The 18558-nt window shown below is 38.6% G+C and overlaps 1 protein-coding gene across 1 annotated transcript in view; it reads right to left on the bottom strand.

Annotated features, from left to right (window-relative positions):
- The window catches only part of LOC118430062 (ephrin type-A receptor 5-like), a 154897-nt gene that overhangs the window by 135065 nt on the left and 1274 nt on the right, over positions 1-18558 (bottom strand). The window contains exon 2 of the mRNA XM_035840770.1: positions 1685-1758. Coding sequence (XP_035696663.1) covers positions 1685-1758 — 74 coding nt within the window. The remainder of the gene's footprint in view (positions 1-1684; positions 1759-18558) is intronic.

The following is an 18558-nucleotide window of genomic DNA, read 5'->3' as shown; positions in this document are numbered from 1 at the left end:
AAAGAAGTCTTATTTTAAATTATCATTTCTTTGAAATTGTCAAATTGTCTGAATTAAAAAAAAAAAAACTGACAAAAATAAGTGACATTCACACCTTTGTTCCTAGACACAGGTGAGGGCTTAAGTTTTCACCTGAGGCTTTTCTAAGACCTTGGAATGTAAATTCCCCCACCTTAAGAACTGTGGGGGTGCCTTAAACAGATCTGTACAGATTCCAGAGGATCTCCATAAAGAAGTCTCTTCCTGCGATTGTCAAAACCGGTTCTGTGTCTATTCTTGGTTCACAACAGAGAAAAATCTCCCCTTTGTTGGGAAGGTCCTATATAAATTGCCTGTGGCTCTACTTTACTCTATGTGGTCAATGCAAAATATCTTTCCCATTGTTGGGGAGAGGATTACTTTTAGGTTATGAGAAAAGAAAACAAAATTGGAAACTTTTGGAAAGCTGCGGGAGGAGATTTATGTCTAAGGACGGGAAGACAGAATTCAAGGTGGGGGCAGAGAAAATTATACTGGAGTTTTCAAACAAACCTATACTCATTAGTCAAACAAACTCATTGTTCCAATGAATACTGTCAATGTTCTAATTTCAAATGTGGTAATACATTTTTTCGAAGATACATTTCTTTCTGCTTTGATTTCTGAAATTTGTCACAGTCACAACACAAAAAAAGCTAGTCTAAAGAAAACTATTTCCTTAAGACAAACGTTGGATATTACTATCTAGTTTTGGTGTGGCTTTAATTTTGGGTAAGGTGGCAAAAGGAGGTTTTCGCAGTAGCTACAATAGCCAGGTGAGATCTACAGGATGTTTTGTTTGCCTATTGTTTGACACACAAGATAAGTGCAGTTTGGAACAGGGTGTTTGATAACAAAAGATTCTATTGTCTGGAGAAAACAAAAGAAAAAATCCCGGTTGTGTATTCTCATCTGCCTCTGTTTTCTTAAAGCTTACCTGTAGCTGACACGCATGACAAGTTTTGTTATTGGTATCCATGGGAACTTGTTATGAGCTAAACCATCGAAAATTCCGCAGCAGCTAATTTAGGGATTTTCAGACAGCCATGTATAGCAAATCATTTTCCTTTTATGATTACTTAAAGGTATGTAATGTAGAATTTTGGCACCAAAACTGCAAATACTCTGAATTTTAAGATATCCAATAAATTGATATTTGTAACTAATTTTCAACATATTTGTGTCATTTCCTCACATTTGAGGTGTTGGTGAACAAGTAAGCCGTGGCCAAGTCCCCTTATTTCTGGTAGCCTACCTTCTCAAGACTGAACATAAATAAAGAGATTCCCCAAATCAACAGTCGTAGTTGGAGATCTTCAAAGCTTTGTGGGGATCACAAATCACCACAGATAGACAGCAAAGTCTACAAACATCTGTAACAATTCCAGTAAACCACCATAGGTGTTCAATTCCATTCACACACGTTCCTTTGTTGACAGGAAAGTTGTATGAAACAACAGACCACTCAACAGTGGGAAGTGTGCATATTTCAAGGCATTCTAATGACACAACTAAGTCAAATTCAAACAAATGCAACAAATAAAAAAATGGAAGAAAAAAGGAAAGAAGGAACGAAAGAAGTTCATCCAGATGGCAACAACTCTATGTCTGTGTACAGAATTTGCCAGTTTACAGTTACTGTATGTTAGACAGAAGTGGTACTCACCCCTCCTCTTTCTGACACTGGATATGTAGTCCAACCTCCCAGAGTTGACATAGAACGGGTATCCAGGAGAATTTCTGCGGGACAAAAAATACAAGACTTTAAAATTTGAGGAAGTATATGTATACTGTAGACAGACATATCACAGAACATTTCTCAAACATAGTGTGAATTATTGGTTGAAAATGTGGAAATGCACTAAAATATGTAAATGTACTTTATGGGTTATTTGGAGTGACTATGACGTCAGTATTGTCTGTTTTGCTTGCCAAGAAATTATGAATTTATGTAAAAATGTACAATCATCTAATCATGACAAAATATTGAATATTCTGTAAACTTATAACAGTGTCTGCATAGCCCAACTACTCTTGACACCAAATTCAGGGGTGATGAATTCAAACAGGTAATCAAGTTTAATTACACCTCTATTGGTGTAAACAGTTTAAAAGTTCAATGATGTATCTAAGGAGAAAATACATAACCGCTGCAAGGTGTATCAACTGATGCAGGTGTGCTGAGGTAAGCAGGCCCTTTTGTTGTCCCATTGTTTACATAAAACACTGGTAATTAGCCTTAACTCCATACCACAGGTGTCATGTTAACAACATTAAACCAACAATGCCTTTTGTTTAGGTCTGTAAGAAGTAGCAGTAGTGGCTTTTATGATACATTCAAACGTATGATCATATAATTAAAACCTTTCATGTTAGTTGTTACACATACTAAGATGATGCTTGTGAGGAGCACAAGATTTTGTGCTTTTTCTAAATCAAAACATAAAGAGAACATATACATTGGAACATGGGTCAACAATAAACAAAAACAGTGAGAGCTTGCCTTATTACCTCCATGAAATGTCATGGAATGGAGGTTATATTTTCTGTTAGGTGTCTCTGTCTGTGTAGATGTTTACTCAAGAACGGCTCGATGGATTGGTTTCATACTTGTTGTGTTGGTGCGGTGTGATGAAAGCTCGAAACGATGAGATTTTGGAAGCCGTATCTGTCGTTATAATTGATGTAATAATGTCAGAAATCACCCCTATATTTGAGATATATTGGTACAGGCATCGTGCTTTATGTGTTTGTTAATGGGCTTAGCTGCAAGCAGATGGTGAGGTGATTTCTATGACAGCTGTATGGGGAACCCCCATTAGTTTTATTTATGTCTGCTTAGGACCGTTTCAAATATTTGTAACATAAGTGCCCCTGTTTGCCCAGCCCAACATTCTAGAACATCTGTTTTGGGCTGCGTAACCCGGAAGTTTCGTTAGTATGCTGGGCAACTGTTTCCCGATGCTGGGCAACTGTTTCCCGATGCTGGACAATTTGAATATGATAAATAACTTTGTATTTAGCCACTTGTGCCTTTGGGGACCTGGTGTGTTATACTTTGTTTGCGCTGTTACTAAGTGTTAGATTTTGTGGTCCGTGTGGCTTATGCTGATGTTGTGTTGGTAAGTACTTGCATTATTATATATCGGGCATCAACTTGTCCCCGTATCCTACATGTAGGTATTGGTTGTCGGATATTTCATGTCCTTTTGGTTGTGTTGATGATGTGTTTGTATCCTGTATTGTATTTCTTGTATTGCAGTAGTGTTTTTGTCATATGTCATATTATGACAAATCATACAGTTGCGATTTATCCCAGAACATAATGCCTGTCTTGGAAAATGAGTGGTTACTGTCTGTGGTTTTCGCACCTATATTTTGTTCCCGTTTGCGATATTGATATATGGTTTGGTGTGCCCAGTGTTCACAGTCGTCCTACGATGCACGTTGGTTCCTTGGTTTTCTCGTATGTGATATTATGACAAAGCATACAGTTGCGGTTTTACCTAATATGTATGACATATTGCTTGTCCTGGAAAATGAGTCGTTACTGTCTGTGATTATCGCAACTATAGTTGATGTCCCGTTTGCAATATTCGCATACGGTTTGGTGTGCCTGCACACAGTCGTGAAACGATGCACGTATCAGAAATCACCCCTATTATTGTAATATACTGGAACAGGCATCGTGCTTTAAGTGTTTGTTAATGGGCTTAGCTCCAAGCAGATAGTGAGGTCATTTCTATGACAGCTGTTTGGGGAATCCCGAGTTTTGGCTGTCTGTGTACAAGATTACTAAAAAACGGCTGGGTGGATTGGTTTCATACTTGTTGTGTTGGTGCGGTGTGTTATGTGTCTCTGTCTGTGTACAAGATTACTCAAGAACGGCTGGATGGATTGGTTTCATACTTGTTGTGTTGGTGGGGTGTGATGAAAGCTCGAATCGATGAGATTTTGGGAGCCATATCCGTCGTTATAATTGATGTAATAATATCAGAAATCACCCCTATATTTGAGATATATTGGAACAAGCATCGTGCTTTATGTGTTTGTTAATGGGCTTAGCTGCAAGCAGATAGTGAGGTGATTTCTATGACAGCTGTTTGGGGAACCCCCAGTAGTTTTATTTATGTCTGCTTAGGATTGTTTGAAATATTTGTAACAGTTGGCACATTAGACCCGCTGTTTGCCCAGCCCAACATTTTAGAACATCTGTTTTGGGAGGCGGACAATTTGGATTGTGATAATAAATTGCATGTATGTACTTGTGCGTTTGGGGACACAGTATGTTATATTCCATTTGTGTTGTTAGATGTTTTGTGGTGCGCCTTGCGTTACGCGGACATTTCGTTAGTATGTAATTGGATGTATTACATATCTAATATGTGGATGTGTCACTGACGAAGGAAAGTGGATTCTTTCCGAAACGTCTGACCGTTTCAAAACCATATCCAGTTGCTTGAGTAACTATTTTTGGCGTATCTTATTACCTGGATGTCTAACCTACATCGACGTATGATGTGTTAGGTAATCCCTTATCTGAAAAGTTGTTGCGTATAGCAACTGGTTAGGGTAATGTAACATTTAACTCCTTAAAGCAACTGTTTCCCGATGCTGGGCAACTGTTTCCCGATGCTGGGCAATTTGAATATGATAAATAACTTTGTATTTAGCCACTTGGGGGCCTGGTGTGTTATACTTCGTTTGCGCTGTTAGATTTTGTGCTCCGCGTGGCTTATGCTGATGTTGTGTTGGTAAGTACTTGCATTATTATATATCGGGCATCAACTTGTCCCCGTATCCTACATGTAGGTATTGGTTGACGGATATTTCATGTCCTTTTGGTTGTGTTGATGATGTGTTTGTATCCTGTATTGTATTTCATTATTGAATTTGTCATATGTCATATTATGACAAAGCATACAGTTGCGATTTTACCCAGTATGTAGAACATAATGCCTGTCTTGGAAAATGAGTGGTTGCTGTCTGTGGTATTCGCACCTATATTTTGTTCCCGTTTGCGATATTTGAATGATTACACCACTTCTTTCCCATAACATATATAACTTTTACTCTCAAATACAACCAACTATAAACATACATACCATCCACAAAAAAGCAATAAATATTTCATGGAGGTATGAGGTCCCCGAACTCTAGTTATTTTATATATTAGCTGTTTATAACCTGTACACTTACTCGTTACTGTATTTCCTCCAAGAAAAAACAACCAAACTCATTGCAATTTGAGCTGCTTTTTCCTTAGAAAAAAAAGATGTAAAAAAAACACATTTCTTCAATACTATAAGCTCGAGCTCTTTGTAAGAATCAATTATGCTTATGGCTAAACAGTTACGATTTATATAACATGGTCATGAAAATATCCCTCGCAAAGAATTGAAAGCATTCCTTAGCATCAAAAGATCAAGAAAGCTGCCCAGAAGCCGAACACCCCATTCACAGGGCTCTTGAGTAAACTGATACATTGTGCCTGTTGTGGGGAGCATGGCGGAAAGTCTACATGAGGAGTTAAATTGGGATGACTAATCGGTGAGCAGTTCATCACAGCTCAGTGGTTCCACAGGCTTTCAGAACCATCCCCTGATCTGTTTAGACAGAGAAACCATGTTTACAGCTCCGCTTGGATGCTTTCGGTTTGATCTGAGACAATCGGAAGCAGACTTCAAAGATTTCTGTACGCTTTTCTGCATTTAAGGTGTTTGGAGATGTTGGGAAAATAGCATTGAAGAAATTACACACTCAGCACCATCCCCTGATCTGTCTAGTAGACAAAAATGATGTTTACAGCTCTGGTTGGATGCTTTCGGTTTGAACTGAGACAATCGGAAGCAGACTCAAAGATTTCTGTATGCTTTTCTGCATTCTGATGGTTAAAGATGTTGGGAAAATAGCAGTGAAGAAAAGGAAGATGTAGAAGAAGAGAAACTCTTAGATGCTTTCAGTTTGAACTGAGACAATCGGAAGCAGACACCAAAGATTTCTGTACGGTTTTCTTGACCTTTGTTTTCCTGAACCCTACCCACCTACATTTTGTACCAAATATCACCAGGATACATCCAAGGCCTCTCGAGCCATGCTGTTCACAGACATACAAACGCACCAACAGTATAACCCTCTTGGATACTGAATAGCTAAAAGAGTTATGTGTGAACCCAAATTATGATTAGTGTATAGAAAATTATGCATATGCAATATCAATAGACTACTCATCAGGTTTCAAAAGTGTTACATTCTGTTATCAATCCTGTATCATGGGGTTGAAATACTGAAAAGATCTACAAAACACGAAAAAAGGATCTTGATTATTAATTATGCGTTACATTTAAAATGAGGCTTTGCACACCTCTATGCTTGGATGTTATTAATTTGTTAGCGGCGCTATCGCGCTTGATCTCCTGCTAAAATTTTAACGCGCCTCATCAAAAATTTATGCCGGTTTCACCAACATGGCGTTTGATGCTGCGGCTCTCAAACGTCGCGTCAACTTCTGACGTTCCTACGATCAGAGAGGTCTGCACTAAAGTGTTCTATATACCAAATTGTTGCTGACAAAGACAAGTAGATCTGTCTATATCGAGTTGTGCTATGAAAAGAAACTGGCCTCCGATTCTGCGACTAATAAAGATTTATCTTGTACTTATGTCACTTAGTATTCAGTATCTGGCTTAAATCTTTTAGCGTAATCACCCAAACGCTAAAACGGTCGTAAATCATGACTGTCCGAGGCATGTTTACAGCATTGCATCACTTCAGGCAGAAAGAGCGTTATGATATTGGTAATCTCAACGTTTGCCATTTGCAGCTTTTTTTCACACCCTCCAAAACTGCGGGCTCTGTGCATTATTGCTGCATCTTTTTTTCAGATTCTATGCCTTTTTCAAATTGCTGAAATTTCCTGATATTGAGAGAAAAAGGCTGCACCAATTCAATGTCTTGGTTCTCAAATTCTTTCAGCAAAAATAATTCTGCAAGCGGACAATATGAAAGGAGAGGGCTAGGAGGGCAATTATAAGGTGCAACATTCTAACTTCACCTCCTTAAAACTTGGGTTACCAAGGTGCAGATTTTTCCAGTAAGTTCTAACAATTATTTCAGTTTAGTGATATTCTTTTTTGAAGTCTGTAAACCAACAGATGGAATAGGCATGGTCTAAGGACAAAGTAGAAGACATCAACATTTGGAAAGATTGGTACAGATACAGCCACAAAAAAATTGTACTTTCAAAACATTGCCTAAATCCAGACAATTTTTGCTCTCACGAAGACATGAGTACAATAGACTGCCCACTGGTAAACACAGCAGTTTGCTTTGTGAAAACCTTGTATTCTCAGTAACTCTTGACTGTTTCCGTATTCAGGTGAAGTCAACTCGAAACCCAACAGTGTTTGTCCGAGGGTACTCCGCATTCATTAGCGGAGGAACGGAGCGGAAACCTGCAACCCAACACCTGTTCCAACCGGTTGGCTGACGGCGTCACATGTTTGACATAGTTTCTTTTGTTCGAGGGTACATTTAAAGCAGGACCTGAACACTTGGTACTCAAGTCAGTCTCGGACTGACTGGGTATTTTCTTTCAGGGTAATATTGTGCGATTTGCTCGACAAGTTATGACAATATACATTGTACAGCTTTTACATTCTATTTGAATTGTAAAATCATACAAAACAAGTTACAACAGAACATTATTCTCTAGTCTTGGAATAGAGAAAGGGCTAAATAATTGCAAGCTTTACGTTGTCACAAGTTTACAGAAAATATGTTTGTCCTCATAACAATTGAGGACATGCAAGCATGTGTTTCAAAACAGAGGACTCAAATGTACAAAATGCATTCTTAGCATGTCTCGCAATATGTCTAAAGCCATTTTCAAACTTTTAAGGATACCATGTTTGAATCGCAACATTTCAACAAATATTGGTAATGCTTGAACATTTCTAAGTTCAGGCTTTCAAGTCCACTAAAAGAGCATTCTTTCTCCAATACATAACTATTCAGTTCATGTCTTTATTTCTGTCATGTACAAAGTTATCATGTAAACTTTGCCGGAAGGAAATTCCAGATTTCAAGCGTTGTTTTTTCATGTCAGAAAGTGACGCTCATGTTTGGAATCTCTTAGTCTTAGACAAGTTAAAATGCATCACCTCTGTTAAATGTTTTCTGTTTGAAATACATGTATATCCCCTGTATATTCCAGGTCCAGTAGAGGTGACAGTGGCTGACCCCACTTTGCAAAACAAGCCCAGGGGTTGTCTCCTTAATGGTTTTTAGATGGACTGTCATATATGGAGCCATCCAGGTGGCAAAGGCAAAGGGGAAATGGCAGGGACACTATGGACACCTTTTCTTTACCCTGCCTCGGAGTAAATATGGAGCTAGAGTTTGGGAGTTGATCAAATCCTGGCTGTTGTTGCTCATTCAAGATGAACTTTACTGGAACTGCCCTTATATAGCCTCTACCAGGCTCCACAGGTCACTGGAAAAGTAGTAGAAATTGGCCCAAAAGACAGAAAACAGATCAGAGGAGTTGAATGGAAGAGGAGTACAGTTTCCTTAGGTCGTAAACTGTACTCCTCTGCCATCTAACTCCTCTGGCGTGTTTTCTGTCTTATTTGGCCACTTTCTACTATTTTTCCAGTGACCTGTACATGTGGAGCCTGGTAGAGGCTAGCTCTTATATCTCATCCTTAGGACATGGTTCTAGCTCAATTTTTCAATGTGGTTTCATCTAGCCTGTTTTTTAAGTATTAACAGCACAGGGGGAACAGCGACGCCAATTCGGTGACCCTTTTACTGATGTCCTATACATAATAGCACTGACAGGTGTAGCAGTGACCCCTCTCCACCAGTCCAGGGTTGGTTCCATTAGGGTGCCACTGTCTGTCCAAAGACCATGGGTCAGCTGACATCCTGCAGGGTCACTGACAGGTCATCCAGCCTGGCTCAACTACCACAGAACTACAACTTGTACAAGGTCAGGGTTTCCAATCCCAGCATAACACTGTCACCATTTTCAGTATACAGGACTACAACACCTGGGGTTCGTATCCCAGCCTAACACTAGTATACTAGCACTTTTATACATGTAATGTTCTAGGAACTACCTGAGACTACCTCACACAACCCAACGGATGACAAAGCGGTCCTCGTCAACTGATGAACGAACAACACAGCATACTTGCGGAACTACAAGTTTAGGGGTTCGAATCCCAGCGTATCTTTAAGCACTTTTATAGTACTACAGGACAGGACTACAAGGACAGGGGTTTGAATCCAGGCCTGACACTACTACCACTTGTAGTGTCATACTACTTATCATAGGACTACACTTAGGTCAGGCATTCCAGTCCCAGCCTGGTACCACTACCATTTGTAGTGATCATACAGGACTACATGGTCAGGGGTTCAAATCCTGTCCTGAAGAAGACCCATCAACATGAACTCAAGGGTGGGCGAACTTTATCAAATTGCACCTTAACCAAATAAATACATGTAGTAAATTTACATAATGTATGATAGTTATTCTATGCTTCAATCTTATATACATGATAGCATCATCAAATCAAGGAAATGAATTATTAGCATAATTGGCAGGTAATCTAATTTCACAAGGAAAATACATCAATCTACAAATACACAGTACAATACCCCGATGATAATTTCCAGAAACTAAAAAAGTCCATATCCTACGGTATATGTATATAAACTGACCTTGTTTTGCTTTAGAAGTAAAAATAAAAACAGTTTTAATATACAGCATTTAAAAAATTCATGCCTTTGAAAGATGAATCATATCATCATTGAAATTCTGCTACCAGCAGACCCTTTGGCTATCCATTCCTCTGGACAATACACTGACCACAACAGACAAAAACCCGACTTTGCCGCAGTTAAAAACTCATCACTAAAAAGTGACCTTTCCTCTTTTCACCGCTTCTCTCATCTTGTACATTAGTCTACTTGATGAAAGAAAAACAAGCATTATTTTTACTTTTCCGCAAGAATAAAAAGAACGGGAGCAGGGTTATTGTTGCATGACAGCCATGTCTTTTGTTCGGGTGATTGTCCTATAATTAAGTTAGACAACTCCCCACCCTTTGATGGTACATAATCATCACCCAGCTGACTAATTAGTCTCCTGCTGTGGCGGCCTCCTTTATGTGCCTCCTGTGTGCCCCACTTTCTCACAGGCACATGTTTTAACATCAGGATCTGTGTTTTAACTACTGTATCTGTTTCACTTGTAACTTTAACTCACAATTTTTACTCACAAACATACCTGTGGTTATACTGAATGGTAGTAAAAAGTAAGAGCATATATGTATATACTTTTAGTTTACAGATTGCTGTGTTGTTATAGTTTCTTCCCAGGCACCTGTTTTAACATCAGGATCTGTGTTTATATTAACAACTGTATCTGTTTCACTCGTAACTTTAACTCACAATTTTTACTCAGGAAATTGAATGGTAGTAAAAAGTATGAGAACACTTTCAGTTTACAGATTGTAATAATAGTTTCTTCCCAGGCAAATGTTTTTGAAACCACAGTTTCTGTTTCACACGTAACTTTAGCTCACAATTTGTACTCACAAAGTAACATGACTTGTGGTTTAACAGAATGGTAGTAAAAGGAAAGAAAACATTTTCAGTTTACACATTTTTTAAACACAGTATCTGTTTCCATCACAATTTTCACTTAAGAAGTAAGCAGTAGACAAACAAATGGTAGTAAAAAGTATGATACAACTGAATGCAGAAGAGGCCATAATTCTTGTTCACGTAAGACTAAAAATGTACTTAATTCTTCCCAGCATGTTTTAACTTCTGTTCCACTAGTAAGAGGGACGGAAAACAAGTTTTAAGTCCTTCCCTCACATTTCCGTATAGGGTATATATATATATAGGGCAGTGCCCATTCCGATTTCTATTGCCCTTGGGCCACACATTAATTTATGCAAACACTACAGCAGGGGGCTAGTCCACTATTAGTATTGTGTGTTTAACAACCATACTTTGTCTCATAAATGCCCAGTGCTAAACAGAGAAATCAGCATGTTGCACTTTAAAAGTCTTTTCGTATGACCTAGCCGGGGTTTGAACCCATAACCATCCCAATAGACTATTGCAACCATCTATATAGGAAATGAAAGGATAGGAAAAAAAGGCAATAAAAACGTAGCCGAGAGGGATGAAGTAATAATCACGGGCGATGATGAGGTAACGACTATCTTAGCCGCACCTGTACAGCGGCGTCTTTAATGGCTGGATGTCCTCCCTTTGATGTTCCCTCGTTTCTGCGGGTAACAATTTGTTGCACGCCGGTGAGCACACCTGATTACACGGGCCATTCCTCTGTATACTACTCACCATGCCTGAGGCTGGGGCTGCAATATTGGACATCTTTTTACACAAGGCTACATTAAGTTAGTTTCTTGGTTTTCTAATTAAAAACCTTTTTGACCGAGGCTCTACAAATCTGATTTTTAGTTGTTAGATTCCAAACAATAAAGCTTAGCCTTAAATGTCTGAAGAAAAATACTACATCTTGGTACAGTGTAAAGAATACTTTATTCAGCTCCCATTTTCATAGTTTCATATTGAGACATGAAGGGATTTGCTATAGAATTTGTAATCTGAAGGAAAGTCTGTCAGCTTTTCGAAAATAAAAATCATACATTGTCAGGTGCTATAGGAGATAGACATTCATGTAGCTTCTGCACTACTACTAGTTTCAATTTTCTAAAAAGCTGATTTGCATTTTGATAGAATATTTATGCTTCATTTCTATGAGGAATAGCTTCACGACATGAAAGGACCCCCTGGTATGTCCTTTTCTTCAAGATTGTTACTTTTGAAAAAATCTGAATAAAATCATTCAAAGAAAGATTCCTACCCTGTATACCACTTTGATATGAAGGGCTTTGAAACTACAGAGGCATTCCATACTTTTCAGCCCACGTCCAGAATCTGGAATTCGGAATGTTGGAATTTTACATCCATAATTACTCTTTGAAAATGCTTTGAATTCGATTTTCCCAATACCATAAGGCATAACTCTACTTTCATGTCCTGGGGACTTTGAAAAAACAAAGGCATTCTCTGTTTGTGAACGATGAAACCAAAATTCTCACATTTGAAATTCTACAAAAGCAAAGTAGTTGAAACTAGAATTAAAAAAATATTTAAAAACTGTAGAATAGAAATAAAAAAGAGACTTTATAGAGAGTTAATACATAACCAAGGAATATTTGTACTACTTGTAGAAGGAATAAAACAGATGAAAATCCATTGATTTTCAAAACGAATAGTACAGCATATGATATTATGCAAAAAGCAGTGCCAGAGTGTTATTCTTTCAGACTAAGTCATAATAGGTAGTCCTTTATCAGACTGCAAAACTCTAAACTTTCAATCAGTCTAGAGGGGTCATCTGAGGTCAATGCTAATGACGGTGCCACAGGTGTAAGGGCTTTTCTCTGCCCTTGAGATTCCTTAGAGCTTCTAAGATGTTTGACTTGAAGACCGTGGTGTCAGTTCAGGTTTAAGACCAGAAACCACAGGAATGCCAACAGTGGTAGCTGGGACCTCCATGGTTGAAGGGGAATAATAATTCCCTTACTCCATGTAGGCCTTAGCTATTCTTGTGCCAAAGTTGTGGTTAAAATGGATTCAGAATTGTCTTGACATGAGAATACTCCCTTTCCTATCTATTGCGACCTTAAATGCAAGTCCCTACAAAGATGAATGAATTAACAGCATTTTTAGAAAGCATATATTACACTACTCTCCAAGCAGAGGTTAGGCTGTTGTCAAAACCTAACTACGCAATATGCAAAACAAAATAGAAAGCCAGATAAAAACGACCTAAAAAAACAGCCGGAGGCTAACCTCTGCTTGGAGAGTAATATTACACTACTACAAATAGAGAGCCATACTGTACTTTAAATGGAATAGCATTATCCTGTATCATGTGTAACCATCTAATAAGGTCCCCACTAGACCAGCTAACTCCCACGGGGCCAGGCCCACTGTTGTGCCCCATGTAATACTCAACTACATCCATCCCTGGTTGCCGGGGGCAACCTGCCAACCATCTCTCTCAGGCCATGACAAGGATATGACCTCACCATTAGGGTGGCCAGGGTCTCACCAGGGGATGCCCTTCTCTTTACAACTGGTCTGATTTGTCAAGTAGATACGGGCACTGTAAAGTGTAAGCAAGGCTGCCAGATTTTTTACTTTTGTGAAATGGGGGCATTGTAGTGACTGCTGTTTGATTGTCATGGGGATGTTTGTTCGAAGATAACTAGAGAACACCTGGTATCTTCAGGCAAGGTTCTTGCAATATTTGGTGTATGAGTAGGTAAGGTCTTTCTGGCATTGAAATGCAATGCTACCATAAAGTCAATCTGACAATGACACGCTGTTGTGATTTTGTTCTCTTTACTTTGAAGACTGTATGCTACTTTTTTATGTACATTATAAGCATTTTTACAAGGCTCTGGATTTGCTTTACGTCCGAAAGTCAACAAGTCAAGCAAATACCAATTTCAATCAATTTTGGGGAGTTAAGAAATAATCAACACGGACCTCCTGGAGTCCTGGTATATGATATTAATATCACTGAATACCTGTACTTTCATTTTTGGCAGAAAATGACGGAGGGCTGAGAGCTATAAAAAATGTAATCAGTCTGCAATCACACCTGCTTATCAAATCCCCCCCTAAACACGGACGGGCTCGCAAATTTCCAGAAAATCATTCCGCAATTGGCAAGGAGACGGCGAAGCAGCATACACGATAAGCCCGCGGAATCAGGCCCGAATGACACGTAATGAAATCACCCCGATGTCGCGTCGCCCGACGGGTTTGTGCCGGAGTAATGATCGTCTCGCCTGAGATTGAAATTGGATTTGTCCAGTCAAGCATATGGGATGCTGCATAGAGACAGGCCATTTTGCAGTTACATTTAGGATGCAACAGTCCACGCCAATGACTTTTTGACGGGTGCCATTAGTTCTACTTGACATCCCATCCGAGTCTGACACGCGAAATTCTCCCAGCCAATCCTTTTTCTAGTTTCTAACACAGCTTCTAAAGATACATTCGCTTTCACAGTTTGATGTCGTCAACAATTTGATACATGGACTGTAATTACATAGGAGCAAATTTGCTACAAAGTCTTAATAATCACTTTAGCGTAGTCAGTCCTGAAGTAGGAACAGGTGTGGACGACGTTGGCACGTGATTTGGTGAGGGTGCGTGTTTCATGTCGGTGGTACACGCGACACATTTTTCATCGAGGCGTAAAAGCAGCCACCGGCCCACTAATGAATTACCTCATCAGCTTCCCGCTGGTGACATTAATCAAATCAACCCGCGAAGCTGCAAGTTCAGCATCACCCGAGCTTCACATCCCGCCTGTTACAGGGAAAACTCGACACAGGCAGAAGAAAAAATATACGTCCTTTGATAAAATTAAGGGCGAGTTTAACTTTAAGACTGCTTTTTGCATCCTTTTTATTCCCTTTTGGCTCTTTCATGTCTTTGCCAGTAAAAAAAAAATCTGTTAACAACAAATTTTCTTCTCTAATATTACATATTTATATCATCAATCGGGTGGTTTTGTTTCATATTTGTTGTTTGTGCACTTGTCAAACAAACAAAATTGTCTTCATTGATGTAAAAGTTTTGTCTGTATCCTGATAAATTTGAATTGTAAATACTTTTCAAAACAAGAAAGTATGTCAAAATCCTTCTGTGTTGATGTACCACATACATCATGTAACCATTTGACTTGTGAATTTGTAGCACTTAAAGTCTAGTAGTATCCAGTAATTTAATAGTGAATTATCAAAAGTCAATGATTATCTTTCTTAGAAGGGTCATACATGCATACAGGGACAAAAAAACATGAATTGAAACATGATACTAGTAGTGTATTGTGACATTCTCAAACAGACAATAGACAATACAAATAACTATAAAGTCCATTCTAGTTTATATTCTTGTCACTCTAAGGATCGAAACTGAAATTTGTATGCAGGTAGGGTGCACGGACAAAATTGCTGATCGCCCTGTGGAACCGTTTGGTTGATCAAAAATTCATGGTATCTGCACCGCCAGATAAACAACTCTTTCCGTCCCCAGAGCTCAGATACCGAATCATTATGTGTTTGAGCCCCCATTACAAAACATTCGGCGATATAACCAAGTCCACGGCCAGGAAACGACTCTTAACGGCACACGTATCCATCAGACATCACCGTAATGCCGTTTCATAATCATCTGTATCAGTCGCAAGGAATAATAACTGTGCGTACAATAAAACCTCTATGTCAAAAGGTAGTTAGCAGGCGGCATTAGAGCGGTGTAGACTTTTGTAACGACCACTTTGGCGCGGAGAAGCACTGTTACGATTCTGCCCGGTCTAACTATGGACTATTACCCTGTATTTGTTCCCATTTATGGTGATTTGCTCCACAAAGGGGTCCTTACAAAGAAGCACCCAAGAGTGTTGACTACAAATGCTTTTCTCCAAGCAGAGGTTGAGTTGCCAAGATATTAGATCACTCACTCACCCACTATCCATTGTTTGATGTAGTAGAAAATTACCGGCACTCTCTGAGGGTAATTTTTCCGACTACCACTCTATGTAGTATTTCTATGACTCAACCTCTGCTTGAGAATATACAAATACCACACAAGGAACAGCATAGACTTTAGTCTATGGTGTTATGAGCTTTGCTGCGCTGATCACAAAAAAGGATTTGCTTATGCTTCAATTCTAATTTTTGGGTTCTCCGATTTTGAAAAAAAGTTTATACTTTTATAAATATAGGAACATCAATATTTAAAAAAGTCTGTATGTCTATACCTTGCTCTGAATCTAATCACAAAACTGAAACAATATGCTAAGACTACACTTCTGTAATTTGATATACATACAGGGTTCAAATGTAGTCAGATTCAACTTTTCCTCTGTGGTCTCCTTACTAAATTTCTGTCTAGATATGTCTAAAACCGAGGCAATGAATTGATGATGGCATCATAAATCAGCATAGGAAGGAACAGTTGTTGATCACTGCTCGGGGGGACTAGAGCGAGATGGAAAAATATCAGATATTCATAATTCCACATTAGGTAAACAGGAGAGGTCCCACGAGATTCGGCGCTATTACGAGCACAGAAACCTGTCATCAACATACAGACAGCAGTTTCCTCATTGGCAAAGCTGATGGCTTCATTTTTTTTTACAATACCAAATCGAATTCCTGTTGCAGGGATAGTTGTTGAATATGATTACATATCTACATGAAAACGTGATGTCATTTCGCTGCTCAGCGAGCTCGAACGGAATCCATCAAGTGATGTTGTTCATCAGGCCATAGCGAGGGCCGGAATTGTTGAACGTCCCCGTAGATAATATTGGGACGTTATATTCATAATTTCATTACCCGGGGATGCGCGTCTCGGGCCCTTGTGGGTAAAACGTCATTACAGACACTACATGAGCTTTCAACAACTTGTGGACGATTTCATCCCTATAAAGATGTGGGTTTCCAAAAATATACAAAATTTGACAGAAATTGAGAAATTGTTCTTCCTCTTACTTTGTTAGTTTTAGATCACATTTTAAAGCACATCAAGCAATGTGCCATTATAGGTAATAGAGTTATGGTCATTTTGGTTTATCCTATATGGTTACCAATATACATTTATGTGTACTTCATGCATAATATGTCCACATTTTTTTATGGAACCACAATAAATTTCACATGAAAATGGGCTGGAATGTTTATATTTTGCATCTTTTTAGACATCATAACATTATATTTATGAGTTGGATGGCAAAATGAATGCTTAACAGTTAACACCTAGTAACCAGCTGCCCTATACAATATGAAATTTGCAAAGTGTAAATACAAACTTAATGATATACTGCCAGCAAATTTCCACATAACATCATATCAAATTGTGGGCCATGTCTTGCCAGCAAACTTCTCTGAGAAAATTTCACCAGATTTTTCTAGCATGGGAAGGAGTCAGATTTGAAAGACTCTGGGAACAAGACTTCATGATGTTGTTATCACAATCAACATCTTGACATTTCACACTTGGGATGCAGAAAACAAACCACACTATCTGTACCCTAAAGGGTCGCTCCCAAACGACAAAAAAGAAAGTAGGGCAAGACTTCAACAGACCGATAATATACAGACCACCCAGTCACCCTTCTCCACACATATTCACAACAAATGACAAAATATTTTACGACAGTTACGATTCAAAGTTATTGTGATTTTTTTGGGATACATTTTATTACTTGCTCCTCCAAATGTATATATCATATGGTATCAAGATATCCTGTAAGAAATCTATGTTTTGTTTGGTTGTTCTAAGACGTAGAAGACAGACATGAGACAACAATAGAGATAGAGATCTAATGATAACCCTGTTTTGTGGTCAGTATGTGTGCACATAGCACAATGTAGTACACGACCGTGTACACAGGTTTTATTTGTTTGTCAACTCATGTTATTAGTACTAGTACAGTACTAGTAGGTACAGGAGATGCACGAGAGTAACCTGCCGTTTTCTGTTAGATATTAAGTGCAAAATGGTGCGCCCAATTGTGTCTGTGTTTGTAGCCTAGTTTTGCCAGACATCCCATGCATACAACGGAACAATCCAATGAACCCGCTCCCAAAAAACAGGGGACTGCTTCTTGTGCTAGAAAAACTACGACTCTGTGATTCATCTGCTTGGAGATTTTTTTGTGGCTTGACAGATGACTTTCCGAATTCAATGGTAACCAACAAACAGTGGATACCGGTTTGCTGGACCTGGTCCGGACTCGGTACAACATCCAAGAACATAAGCCTCTAAATGTAAACCTGGACTTGGACCTGATTAAGCCCAACACCCATGTCTATGTTTTTACTCTCATAGAACTGAAGTTGATGGCTAGAAATCACTTAATCAAGTGCTCAAAGAAAATTTTCCTACAGTCCTGCTAGCCAAAATCACTTCACTGTTTGTGTTCTTCCTTTATTTGTTTACATTTCTCTACCATTTGATTATATCAAGGAATTTCTTCCTGTAGGCAATCAGAATTAAAGGATCTATGAGTTAACTTCCTAGACTCAAATCCCTTCTATTCAATCCCAGCGGATTAATTAACTCAAAACATCGAGATAATATTACAGCTACAAGTTTTTGCTTACAATAAAGCCAAAGACAACACAACTCCTTAAAATGGTGTAACATTACTTTTGTTTACATACCTATTCATCAACAACAAAACGGACAAAAATCATTTCTTAAGACATCCTATTTGCACACTCATTATATCTCTATAATCTTTATAAGTTCTTGAGAATGTCTTTAGGACAAATTTTACAGAAGTTGCTGCCAAATATTATGAATGAGAAGTTGGAGTTCTGCTAAAACCATCCAAGTGGATTTGAGGGTCTAAGTATCTGTTTTGATGATACTTGTAGTAAACACAACACGCAGCCA

Source organism: Branchiostoma floridae, chromosome 14, assembly GCF_000003815.2.
Source record: "Branchiostoma floridae strain S238N-H82 chromosome 14, Bfl_VNyyK, whole genome shotgun sequence".
In the NCBI taxonomy this organism is placed as follows: Eukaryota; Metazoa; Chordata; class Leptocardii; order Amphioxiformes; family Branchiostomatidae; genus Branchiostoma; species Branchiostoma floridae.
Note: the sequence above shows the minus strand (reverse complement) of the source record. Positions and strands in the feature narration are given on the sequence as shown.